At 33.6% G+C, this 14,516-nt stretch overlaps 1 protein-coding gene across 4 annotated transcripts in view; it reads right to left on the bottom strand.

Moving 5' to 3' along the window:
* Window positions 1–14,516, bottom strand: part of ADAMTS6 (ADAM metallopeptidase with thrombospondin type 1 motif 6) — a 144,199-nt gene that overhangs the window by 43,515 nt on the left and 86,168 nt on the right. For all 4 annotated transcript variants that reach the window (XM_054652324.2, XM_054652325.2, XM_077171332.1 and 1 more), the window contains exons 12-13: window positions 5,861–5,968; window positions 727–872 (exon numbers count right to left, since the gene is read on the bottom strand). In XM_054652324.2, the coding sequence (XP_054508299.1) occupies window positions 727–872; window positions 5,861–5,968 (254 nt within the window). The remainder of the gene's footprint in view (window positions 1–726; window positions 873–5,860; window positions 5,969–14,516) is intronic.

Below are 14,516 nucleotides of genomic sequence, written 5' to 3'. Positions count from 1 at the left end.
TCCTAATTTGAGAAAAGATAATGACAGAGAGAGGAGCTCTGACCTGACAGAACTTCTCTGGAACAGTGCTCAGGACATTGGAAAACAGACAGATTGTAAGACAAGTACAGATATATACAACAGATCAAGCTGTAGTGGAGAAGCTGGCCCCTCCTCAAAGAGGGCAAATACACCAATAGAGAGTAGTGGCAGGGAAAAAAGATGTTGAATTGTTTAAACAGTCAGTAGGAAGTCACATGTGAAATGTGGGACAAGGCAGCACACAAATACATTGTATGTAATATAATATTACTACCTGTGGCTTATATGTAAACAGTTATATTGAAAACCTTGGAAATACTGTGTTGGGTTTGGGGTTTATTTTTTTAATAAGTAACTGGAAATTGTTATTTTATATCTGAGGCAAGCATTAAAGGAAATATGCCCTAAGAAAGAAACCTTTCTAAGGCATGATTTAAATATATTTTGATGAACAACACGTTGCATTAAGAAAACCATTCTGGTTACTGCTAAATATAAATCCAGCTATCTTTACAGTACATAAGATACATTAAAAATGTTAGAAGCATGTCTAGTGAACTCCTGTTTAAGCATTTCTGTCTGCTATTTTGAAGACAAATGTTGGCAAACTAGCAAAACATTTTTACAGATAACAAGTGAAACCACAGTTTTGAATAATTTCCAAATGTGTCTTTTTGTTGGCTCCGGCTTACTTTAGCTACTTACGCTGGACTGTCACAGTGTCTTATAGATGAGGAGACTCCTCCCCCGCAGGTCCTGCTGCACTCTCCCCATATTGACCATGGACCCCAACCCCCATCTATGCTCTGGGGCCAAGTGCCAAAAGGTACGCACTCTCCCTGATAACACCACTGAAAGATTTCACAAAAGAAACACAAAATTAGCTTGGAGGCTGACAGAGTTATCAGGACAGAAAAATATAAGGGTCAGACAATGACCAATTATAGGCATTAGCATTCTGTGTATAGATAACAAGACTAGTATTTTACTTTTTCTAGCCATGTTTAGACATTGGTGAGGGTGAGTGTGATTTGTTAAATGTCTCCACTCAGTCCTGAATTATAGGTCCCTAACACACACCAGAAGTATTTTTTATTTCATCAGCCTCCTTAATGTTTCACAATTAAGGAACTACAAGTTGCTTACATTCTTTTAAACACTAAGATTCATTTCCAAGCCTGGTTTGGTAAAAGACCGTCTACTGAAGATTTATGTAGAGGCTTCATTACAGAAAATGAAAAATTCCCCTGATAACATTTTTAAGAAAGTATTTATTTTTATAAAAGAAAATCTGGAGGGTATTACAATGAAGGAGGAATTTTTCTCAGTATTTCATTCACTAACATATAGACATAATAAAACTAGTCCTGAAGCATTAGACATGGTACAGAAAATCATTTTATAATAGTGACTGGCCACTTGTTTGGGGCAGAATGGACACATACATGTACTTCATTCAAGCAAACATTTAAACTTTGCAATATTATTTACTTAAATCAGAAATACAAAATGACAGACAAAATTCACCCAAATTATTAACTATTAAAACAAGTTTATAATTTAGTTCATCAGAGACCTTTTCTACACCATTCAGAAATACCTGGAGCCCGTATTTTGATCACATTCTGGTGTCTACCATATCACTGAGAATTTGAAGCTCGATTAGATACCCTTTCCTACTACTGCAGGCTTAGGTGACAGAGCAGAGCATGGACTCAGGTCCACCATGACCTGAATCTGCACATTTCCCTTCCAAAAGCTGAGCAAGTGCTGTTTTTAAACTCTCTCAAATTTCTGTAGTATTGATCATTTCCAAAAAAAAGACAACTTCTGTGTCCACCCCTCATCACCACAATGTTTTGCAATGCCTCTCATGACACGATAAGGATGGAGTATAAAGTGAGCTAGAAGAGTCCTAAAATCATATGGTTTTCTTCTCTTTACAGTGATAAATTGATAGAAATTTTATTAATAAATGTAAGAATCTCCGTGTTAAAATCTATTAGAGATGCCACAAAAGTACATGAACAGATATGCTAAAGTCAAAAGCTAAAAATGAAAATGCTTCTAAGAGTAAAACTGTAATCAACTAATTTAACTTAAATTACACTACATACATTACAAACATATCAAGATCCAAGCTAAAAAATACAAGCTACTCAGATTTAAACTCATAACAATATCACAGATATAGAACTGAAGAGGTAAACCATCATATTCCATACTATTAGAACTATAGAGACAATAGACAGGTGCATTATTTTTCCAAAGTTGTATAAAATCCCTATAATGTATAATTTCCACTGTCATGCAAACATTGTATTTCACATTCCCATGCTCCCCTGTAAAACCTCTATAAATGCTGGGTTTTCTCATCTACTGAACTTAAATCTGAGGATTTAATCCTCACCTCTCTGTCTCTTAATTTTCTAGTAAAAATTTATCTTTCACTAGAAGCCAGTGATGCATACAATCTCTGTCATAATAATTTAAAATTACAAAAGTCTTCATTACTTCTAATGGGACTGCAGAAATGTGTTTCCTCCAAGAATGACAGCAACTTCATCTGCTATAATGAGGTTAGGACTATTGAGTAATCACCATATGAAGAAAGAAGAGGACATATTTTAAAAGAACAGTTCTACACAGAAGATTAGATCTGAAATATTAATTATTCTCTAATATTGAAAGAATAATTTTCCATTATTTCAGCAGAAAGATGACAGTGATGCATTCAAATACACATAAAATATGCAAATCCTCTGTGAATAAAAGCACTCTGAAATTTTTCCTGAAGAAATAACTAATGAAAATAAAATATGATACGTGGCACATTTGAGATACTTTTACGAGTATTAGCTGCTTTACAGAATTAACATTTATAACACTATGATTTCAGCAAAACCACACAGCAAGTACTCTAATATAGAGAAAAATTTATTTCCTATTTTGTATGAAGAAAAAAAATATTAGTGTAAGTTTTAACTACTAATTTTCAATCATTGATTCAACAATTATTTTGCAAAAAAGCGTCATATTCAATAATAACATACATTTATTTTATGTTAATGTCCAAAGACAAGTTAAATCATCCCACAATGTAGCATAAATTATCCTTTCAGCACTGTGTTTGCATTTTTTGCATGGTGTGCCCCTCTTTTCTATCCCCAGCATGGATGTAATCTGTGATCTATAGAAAGGGTCACCTTTTTTATTACTGTAAATTAAAACACAACATAAGTGTTCCTATCAGTTTTGTCTTATTGTTTTATACACACAATTTCTTAATGACAGTATTTTTAAAAAACCTCTCAGTTAATTTACCTTCACAGGCACATCTCTAGGAATACCACAGAGAAGCTTCATGCATATTTAAAATTCTTATTACAAATTAGGAAAAGTGTACCTTTTTGAACCCAGCTGATATGCAAAACCCTTCACCAAACCATATATATTAATATATGAATATATTAAAGCTTCAGAAGAGAACAGATGTAACAGTTCCATCAACAGCAAGAAACAGTTCTATTCCTTTTCCCTGTATGCAGACAACAGCTGAATAACTCTTATGGAAAACATTGTAAAAACCTTCCTGGGTAAGCAGACATCTACCACGGAAAATTTCAGCCCAAAGGGTTAAAAGCTTGGCAAGTCTATAAAAACAACTGAAAGAAGGTTTTATTATAGAAGGTTAGGTTGTTTTAATTGTAGAAATCCCTACACATTCTGCCAATAAGATACTAATATATATTGCATCAAATTATGGTTTGGACTTTTTGGTACACATAATACATAAGTAAATATACAAGTACAATTAAATACTCTGAAATCTTGTCAGGTATTTAGAGCTGAAAATTTAATTTATTATATATTTGCACAGAATCCATAAAAATAGGCCTTAACTTGGTTGGGGCCTGTAGGTATGGCTGCAAAATAATAATAATAATAATAATAACAATATTAACAATAATAACAATATTATTACAACACTAAGAACGTGTTACAGCACAGTAACCTATTTATTTCACATTACTCTTTGGGAAAGGAAATTACATATTTGGAAAAAGCTCATGATTTCTGGTTTATTGCTGCCAGGAACTATTAATTTACAGGAAGCTTTGTGGATACAGTTTATAGACACAATTCTCTGCTGTTAACAGGCATATTAGGTTAACAGGTTTATCTTTGTAAAATGGTATGGATTCTCTCACTTCCTTCTAAAATCTCACAATGGAAAAAAATACTGGCGACTGGTGGCTGGAAAAAGATGTTTGGCAGAGAGCAAACTGATTAAAACTTCTTGACAAGGGAATAGATCAACAGTGTCTAAAAGAATCTCAACTTGTAGTCTCATGGTTCAAAAAACATAAATTGAGGTAAATTACTCTTTGTCATCAAAAAGGAGGATGGTTCCAAAATAAACCTAGACTGCTGATTTAAGAGCAGGGCTTCTAACATTTTCTATTACTCTAATATAGGGCAACATTTTTGGTAAAACTGTGAACGTCCCTCTATTTTTATTGGCTAGCTCTATTCACTCTATTTTTTAAAATGACCAGTTCAACAAATTTATTTAACATGGTTTACCAATATTTCCAAACCCAGCATGGAAAAGCCATCAGAACTATACCAGGTCATGGGTCCTGAATGAAGCCGTCAACACACATTAATAAACTGTGACAGCCGCCCAAAAGCCTTCATTCTTGTTGTTTAAACATCAGATTGCAAGTCAAAATGCACTGTTATCTTTGTTGAAACCAGCTCAGCTAGTATGACAAAAGTCAGAGTGAAAATAGATGTTCAGAAAAAAATCCAATCTGGATCACTGAATCTCATGAACAGATGCAACCACTCTCAGACAGAGACTCAAAATGGTTTAATGTAACAAACTCTCTTCACTTTGTACAAACCTGCATAAAATAGATTATCTTGAAAAAAGGTATGTAGAATGCATTTTTTCCTCCCCAGTACATATCTTTAAAATCAATTCAAATATTTTTCTCTCCTTTTCAAGATCTGTATAGATTTTGCCTTGTAACTGAGAAACAGTCTTCTAATATTCTTGTCTGAAACTACTGATATACAGAGATTGTTTTAAAATCAAAATTCTCATATTCAGACAGATATTGTAGTGCTAAATGTATCTATTGCAACACTATCTTTCTGTACTTTTCTGTTAGGTAGAAGAGTTTATCTGACTCTCTATCAAAGTCTGTAAAGCCAAACAGTTATGCAAGCATAACTGAATAATGAAAAAATAATTCAAAGTCAAAATAGAAAGGTCACTGGGAAATACAGGCTTTTATAAAATCCTTTTATGGAGTCATCCTTTTTTCTATATGCTTGTATGATTTGGCATATATCTGAAAAAATAAAATTCTGTTCCCTTCTAACAGAATTACATAGTTCAGACTCTAGATTATGTTGCACATTTTCAAAGTCCATGGCAGGCCTAAAGCTGTAACAATTCTTAATGAAGGAGTGGTATAAAATCAAATAAAGATTAAAGCCGAAGAGTTTTTTAAAAAAAATTACAAAAAATTACTCAAAAAATAGACATAAGAAATAGAACAAGTTTGGGGGTTATTTTTTGATCCAGGCTCTAGAGTTGTACAGAAAGGATAAATATTTTATAAATTACACATTTAAAATAATGGTGAAAAAATTCTGTAGAACACTTTCCATTACAATGTACACATATTATGTATACATTGTAATGGAAATATTTTTGTTTGAACTGTTGTAATTTCTGTGAAATACTTTGACTTTCTAGTTCTTTCTTCTTCTTGTCTTTCAGCAATAAATTGCTTCTTAAAACAATAAAACTTTTTGTACTCACCCCCTTTTCAATGCTCCCTGTTTGGCAAAGAGTACCTTCTGCTGCTGGAATGCTGTTGGTAACACAGCGGTTACTTTTGCTGAGGCACCAGAGCTCTCTACACACTTCCTAGGAAAGAAGGGAGAAGCAAGTTGATCAGAATAAAAGCCTAAAATTTCTTCCAGTCCTCATACACACAAGTATGCACAAATTTGTTTTGAACAGAGACAATTAAGACATCGTCTGCAGAGAAACATCTAAAGACAGCTGTCACAGCGGCAATTTTGAAGCCACTATATTTTGCCTAAGAATACTCTGCCCAAAAAAAACCATTCTGGAAGCATCAAAACTAGACAATAATATTTTTTTCACACCTGCAATGTAAGTAATGTTCTATAATTGCTTTTTTTCTTGACTTTTGCTAAGACTGGGCTTAGTATATTTTAGTGTTACAGAAGTAGTCTTCAGATGAGCTGTAGTGTCTCCATTAAGGCTGCTATCTGCCTCAAAATTACCTGCCAAAAAGGATACCAATCATCTTGAGATTTGAAACAGCAACAATTATTTTTCTTTCCTTTATGTAAAAAGAAAGTTTTTGAGCTCAGACTAGCCACATTCCTCTTGTGCAACACTTGTTAAAGCGGTGCATGTTTAGTTAGAACTAACTAACCTACATACTAAAATATTTCCTTTAGGCTTTTTAGATTTGCAGCTGCTCTTCCATAAATTATTTATCCTATCCTATTTCCCTATGTTGTCAGTGTTAAACTAACTGAGATCTTCAAATAATCTTTTTGTTCCTATTTTCTTATTTGGTTTTGTCCATTTATTAATTTATTAATTTAAATTAAGCCAGATCTGCTGATATTGGAGATAAATTGTTAAAACTAGCAAAGGGTTGAAATTCATAGTGTGGGCATGATCCAAAATTGGGTGAACACCGGAAATCTTCACAGTTGCTTCAGTTGCCCCTGGATTCAGCTGTGTACACACAAAAGAATGAAGAATGTTTGCTTTTACAGTAAATTACTTACATAATAATATTTAGTGTATTACTTTGGGATCTGTGCAAAAGTTCACAACTTCCTTATACATATTCTATATTTTAAAATATTTTTTTAAATTTTGGAATATAACAAGATCTTTAAAACGATCTTATGATAATCCTTACTATTTCATTTTATTTAACTGCTGCTTGAAGTAATATTCTACAAAAAATCCTTGTATAGGTTCTATAGTGAAACTTGAAAGAAAAAGAAAGAGGAAAAGACAGTGTGAATGAATTAAAGTAATTGTCCACTCCCCTCCAGGTTCATTGTTTCTCTGAGGTAATGAATAAGTTATCTGGCACCTATACACCCTATATGATGTGTTCTTTACACATCACCAGGAACAACTGCTATGTTTTACCCCAAGATTCATATTTCTTACATTGTACTGCATATAAAAATTGATTTATTTATACATTACTCTCTAGTGGCTGCAGCAACAATTCAACAGTAGAATCTTTTCTTGAAGAATGCAGAATTATTTACAAAGTTTAAAAACAGCTGGTGTCATTCTTGCAGGGATGTTAGTACAGTGTATTTAGTTTCATGATTGGCAGAAGCAAGGTATCTTCTCTACAGTCCATTAAAAAAATAGACTATAGGAACGGTTTGAAATTAAACTGAATGAAAACTGGTGATTTCTGGACTTTCCATCTCATTTTTGACAATTACCCCTAAGTTAATTAATCCTATTTAGTGTCTGACTCTATGAAAACTTAAAATTATTAAGCCTGTTTTGGGAGATTAACTGCCCCTTGTAAAAGTCTACCTGTAGGCAATGCAGAACTCTTCAAATTAGTTTTCTTTCAACAAAGAAATGCAAGCAGTATAAATATTTACGTAAAACTCTGAGCAAATTTGTTTTTTCTCACTCAGCTGAAAAATCTTCAAATTAAGATACACATAAATAAATATACTAATTAAAATAAAACAGAGAAGTAACAGAAGATACATCACATAGCTTCTTGAAAAATTTAGCTCAATTACAAATTTAACAGCAACCAACTAAGGTGCTAAAATTCAACACTAAAACAATTTCACATCTAAATCAACCATGAATCCAAACTTCAGTACAGTACAGATTACAAAATTAAAATGTAAAATGACTTATTTTCAGACACAGTATGAGGTCCTCCTGTAATAATCCTACCTTATTTACTTTAACCTTTAATTTACTTCCTCATTTTGATGAACAAAATGGGTGTAATTTACTCACTCATTCTTCACACATGGTTTATATTGTTAAATAAAAAAGAGTCAGCTGTGACAATTCTACTTGTGACCTTCAATTTTTTTAGATCTGACCAAGTTCAAATGTCTAAGTTAATAGCTGTTCTTACTCATACAGTTTGCTCCAATGTTCTGAAAAGCAAAACATTCAACTGCATTAAGAAACAAAGATTTCGAACATTCTGATATGGACAAAAGCAAAAAATCAGGTCTGGATAGCAGTCTGGAGTTTCAAAACATCTATGTTCCAGGATTATTTGAATCTAGAATTCTGGTTTTTGCTCCAGAGTTTATGTGCAGAATCCCACTTCTGATATACCTACACAAGTATACCTTTTACACATCACGTAAGTGGAAGTAATAATTAATGTCTTTACCATTTGTCTCTACAAATGAAGCATTTGACAACTTCCTTTCAATAGGATTCTTTCTGTATATTTAGACTCTTCTGGTGCATTAGACTCTTCTAATTCACTGATCTAATACCAGCCTGACATTTTAATTCAACAGTGTGAATTAATGAATACAGCACTCCAGAACTATTTTAGTCATTCATCTGTTTGCCAGAAGATAACAAGCAGGTCAACTCACCTCTCTACTTCACAAAATGAAAAAAAACATTTATTCCTAAATTGTTTTGAGAAGCAGTACATCAAAACTAGATATTATTACTGACATATTCTGATAGTCCTTTTTCAGATGGTAATTTCAACAGGAATTTACCTCAGTAAAATCCCTAAAGACAAAATGATAGTGTTGAAAAATTACTATGGGCTTTATCATACTATTAATGTGTGAGCAGAAACTTCTCCTTAAATCAGAAGGGAGTTCTGTTTGACACAGATATACAATATCCTAAAATCACCAGAATATTTCCTTAAAGAGAAGCTATTCAAAGCACCAAAGATCCACAAAAATAACAATGTATCAAAATCAAAAGAAATCAAAAGTCAAGACTGGAATTCTTTCCTGAGTTAACCCAGAGCTAGCCAACAGGCAACTGTTACTCAGCAGATGCTCAGAAGTAGATGTAATTTATATTAAACCCAAGAAATGAAAGTATTTTGGTAATATCTTTAAATATAGCCAAATTTAAGATACTGTTTATTTTTCCCCACTGTACTGCATTTAAAAGAAAACATAGACATTGAAGTATACTCTCCATCACCCTGTACATGAAATGAAAAATAACATTAATAGCCATTTGAAAACAAATGAGATACCTAACAAGAAGTAAAAAATCCATCTGTGTTGTTATTTGATTAAATGAAGATGGAATTAGACCAGGTGTTCCTATGGCTAAGTCTTCTTTATTTTCAACTGACCTTGGAAAGTTAAACAAAGCAGTTCTGACTAAGGTTCATAAAGCTTTCTCTTCTCCAGCTCAACCCCATGAACCCTATACCTGCTCCTACTTTAGTTACTGACAAGAGATATCTCCTTACTACCACCATTATCTGTAACACCTCTAACCAATGGTTTTTAATAAGCCAGCCTTAAAAACATACAAGAAACTGCCCTGAAAAAGTCAAGCCCAAAATAACTAATAGAAAGTATCGTGCTTTTTTTTCACACACACACATGCACACAAGCACACAAACACACACACACACCCACACCCACCCACCAAGAGGTGACCCTTTTAGGGTAGTCTTTTCTTCCTCAGAAAAGGATGAAGCTAATGTATATTTGGCCAACATTATATTTGTTTGAATAACTCAATGAAACTAAGAGAAAGGAGCATAATCTGAAAATTAAAAAATGATTTGAAAGTCAGTCTCCAACTGTCTGGATTTAGTAACTACTAATTTGTAAAGTAAACAAGGGAAAAGTTTTAAAAATCCAGGAAACATAAACTGAAGCTGAGGCCTTTCACAAGATCAAGACAAGATAGATGACAACCTGTAACGGTGTATCTTAGGGTTCCATGACTTCAGTTTGGAATTCGGATGCTTGTATTTGCAGTAAATTAAACAAAGCTGAACCCATCTAGAGAAAAAAACACAGCAAATCAAATTACCTTCATTTTGCCTAAGTATTATAAATGATGGAGCCTCTTTCTGTTGCATCATGCAGAGTTACATATAGGCATTTCAAATTATGCAACATCTAAGCATCCTATATCATAATCATCATAAATTGTTATAATACAGCACGATGAAAACTCAGTAATATGAGTAAAGATCAAATTGCTGTGCTGTTCTTGCTTTCAAAACTAATGAAAACTTCCAACAAAAGTTAGTAGTTCAACCTACAAAATTAAAATTTAAAAGAATGAAGGGAAATACATTCACAAGGCATATTAAATTATGATAATTTGGGAGGTTCACCTTTTGTTCATAAAATTTTAAAAATCCTAAATAGGTTTGCCTGTTACTTCAGCATGTTTAATTTATAATATGCTGCACCTCTTGATGAGCATTTGCTAAAAGAAAGCATAAAAACAACTAGCTTGAATTGCAATTCAGACCTGAAAATCCTCAACAGAGTATTTTCAGGCTCACTGCTGAAATGAAGATGACAACTTGACTAAAACTAGAAGACCCTAATTAATAAGTGAACTTCAGAAGGTTCAAAGTTTTATCCAGATAAGAACCCAAAAGTTACCATTTTAGTGCTTCACTACCAAAAGCTCATTAAGTGGTGAATCACACCAAAGAATGTGAAATAGAATACAAAACTTAAGTCCTACCTTTGTATTATGTTTCCAAAATGCTTTAAGAAACATTGGGTGCCTATGTGAACTTTAAGGAAACTAAAGGAACCCTACAAGGTCAATCACCTCCAAGTACCATCTTCCCTTTCAAACCCATGCAACATATCCATCTTTATTCAAACTATATTCTGGTATCTGGAATCTCAACCATTATTGCTTCTATGATCATCTAATGTATTTCTCCTGTTCTCATCATCAGCTTCTCTTTGTACTTTCTTAACAGCATTCATAAGAGGCAGGCACATTGGTGTTGATATCTATGTCTCTAAGAGAGAGAAAGAGAAAAACAAAGACAGAAAGGAAGGAAAAAGAGGGGGGTTTGAAGACAAGATAGTCATAATGAAGAAAAAAAGGGGACTGCAGGAACTCGTTTGAAAATGGATGCAGAACTGCTTTGGGTTCCTGAAAGAGGAAAACTTCTGGGACTTCCCTCGGCTATACACACCATAAACTTAGAAAAAAGAGGGAACAAAATTCATTTAATTACAACACAATCCTGTAAGTCCTTACACAAGAAAAGCTTGAAACTTTAATAATTTGCAATGCTGAAGGCCTGCACGACAGTGGCAAGAGTTCTTTCAACTGACTAGGGGAAAAAAAAAAAAAAAAGGTTGACAAAAATGACAGAGTATGATACCAGTATCTTCAATTCCTCTCTTTGCTTACACATACTTTTAACATCACTTTGTGAGCAATGCAAAATAAATCCATCTGATGAAACTACATATGTTCAGCTAACAAGCATAAGGGCAACTTAGTTATGGTATGATATATGAAACTAGGATCAAAAAAGGCACTTTACAGTAAGTTGTTATTATGCCCAAATTCAACGGAATTCATGATCCTAGGCATAGTATCAACAGTGAGGAAACAAAAGGAAAAGAGTAGCTTTGGTGAAAAGATACAACAGTGGCTTCTCTGCCTTTCCTTGTGAAAGATCACCAGCTTCCAGAATCTGCTTCTGCTTCTATCTTCCTATAAAACCCCTACCTCAAGCTCAATGCTACTGCTCTTTATTTAGCTGGAGTAAACCACATCCATATTTCAAGAGAAAAGCGACAGTTTAATTAATGAACATTAAAATTTGTATCACCCAATCACTAGGGTCAATTGCAATTCAGGTTTCTTGGCCTAGTGGAAATATTTTAGAACTATAGATATATAGTATCATATTTAGTCTCCTGGATTTTAAAGTCAGCTGATCAATGCCAGTAGAAAGGCATAAAATGCAAGAAAAATATACCAAATAATTGTAAGGTACTATCTCTGAAACACTGCTGCTAGCAGCCAGCAGCTTCAGAGATCGTAAAATGCAACACAGCAATACCAACCACATGCATAACGTATTAACTGCTTTTAAAATATCTGAGGTTTTAGCCTCTCTCCTAAAAATGTAGGGAACAGCTCTAAAGCAGAGCATTATTTTGAACCACAAAATCAGTAAGTTAGACATTTTTCAGGTATTATTTAAATTCATAAAGCAGAGAAATCAAAAGTCAAGACTGGAATTCTTTCCTGAGTTAACCCAGAGCTAGCCAACAGCCAACTGTTACTCAGCAGATGCTCAGAAGTTAAGATCAAAAGTCAATGAAAACGTTTCCCTTACAATCACCTAAACCAAATGACTAAAAAGGAGGTTCTGAACTATTCTGAACTAAAACACAAACAGGGCAGAGAATTGACACACATCTGACGCACAATCAGCAGAAGAAAATCCACACTGCATCATCCTAGTAGATGTAGGTTATCCAGCAGTTACATAACTGAAGAGGAACTAGCACTGTTTCTAACAACCTCAAAACCTTCCACTGCAGTGAATTCAGTAAGATACCTGAAAGCATGTATTGTCCTTAGGAAAAAGCTATGCATCAGTATTGAATGGTGCAATTTCCACCATTAGAATTTGGATCACTGTAAGCCATAAATTTAACATTCTCCCGAGTGTGAAAATATACCCTAAACATGAAATATTTTAAATAGGTTGAGCCATTGCCTTTCACTTTTATATTCAAAATACCCATTTCTTCACCTAAATTCTGAAACATTTTCCCTGTATCAAAAGGGACACAATATAGTATATTGATCAGTATAATATAGTATAGTATAAAGAACAATGCACATGTAACACTAGAAAGATCAGTGTCTACTTGCTAAAACACAGCTTTATTTTTTCAGCTCAAACAGCTAAGACATCACCTTGACTTCTTGTCTCACTTAATATGCTAAACAACACAGAGAAATCTGACCAATAGCCGCAGTGCTTTTGCTACAAGAGTTCTGTCTGAATGTAACTAAACTGTTTGATTAGTAGTCCTCAAAACAGTACCAAAACTGAAGAGCTCCTTTTTATGCCAGATTGTCCCCTCATCAGTAAACAAACACACATAAAAGCAGAAACTTGAAGTCCCTTTAGCAATTGAGTTCTGATGCTTTAATTGGTCAACCACCTCTCATGCTATTTAACTTCACAATCCTATGTAAGAACAGCTCCAACTTTAACAGTGAAAAATTCATTGCAGAATGAGGACAGGATCTATGTTCTAAAGCAACAGTTTGACTTAACACCCAGAGGAAGCAGATGAGGAAATAAGGGAGAAAAGGCAAGAAACATAGATTAACATTAAAGCTACATGGTTGAAAGAAGTACTTTTTCTAAAGCTGAGAAGATTGTGGCAGAATTCCTACGCAGAAAGAATGTGAAGACTTTCCAAGTTTTTTTAAAAACACCAATTATATCAACAGGTTCATCACAGGCCACAGAAGATTTTCTGCCTGCATGTATTTTGATTTGAGAGTTCAATTGTGTCTCTTGTCATGGCTTGCCACTAAAAACCAGCAAAGAACATGAGCAAGAGAAAAATGCAAGCAATTTTCTCTGAGACTTGGAATTTATTTCCTTTTGGGTCACAAAATTCCCTGTTGGAAAACCTGCTACCTTTTTTTATAAGATGCTTTAAATAAAAAGGGCTAAAAGAAATGCTTGAAATGAGCTGGTATATGAACTACATTCACTGTAAATAGTTGGGTTTTGCTGTGTTCTTCCATCATAGTTGCAAGTGTGTCTTCAAAAAAGATCCATGAACTATTAATGGCATCTTCATTGAATAGTACATTGAGAAGAAATATCCAAAGCAATGACTGTTTACTTTTGATAATAAGAGAGTTGAGCAGAGTATTCAATTTAGCTTCTCCTGGCATTTAGATCCAGTTTCACTCTTCAGTCCCAAAACCCTTTCATACATAAAGAAATCTTTTCTAACTAGGTTATTTTTTGCACTAACTAGGTTATTACTTGCACTACAATCTCCCAAAAACTGTTTCCCCCTGCTTCAAAATTATCACTTCAAATCTCTAAGATAATAATCACCATGGTCACATTTAAAGAGCATTATGGCCGTGGCAGATAATATTTTAAATGTATATACTATTTTAAATTCATATTATTTCTTAGAATGGATACTACAAGACTTCTACAATAACTTATATATTAATAGATGCAGTTTGAATCCTGTGATCAAAATAGTGTGGTTATTTTCTGAGACACTTGGAAACTATGTTCATATTGATGGCACAGTGATGGAACACCTCACCCTCTATCAATTTAGAGGTCTGGTAACAAACACATAGCTTCACTTCATGAAGACATTGCCTCAATTAAGTGTCAACATATTTTCCATAACTC

The sequence above is a fragment of the Agelaius phoeniceus genome, chromosome Z, assembly GCF_051311805.1.
Source record: "Agelaius phoeniceus isolate bAgePho1 chromosome Z, bAgePho1.hap1, whole genome shotgun sequence".
In the NCBI taxonomy this organism is placed as follows: Eukaryota; Metazoa; Chordata; class Aves; order Passeriformes; family Icteridae; genus Agelaius; species Agelaius phoeniceus.
Note: the sequence above shows the minus strand (reverse complement) of the source record. Positions and strands in the feature narration are given on the sequence as shown.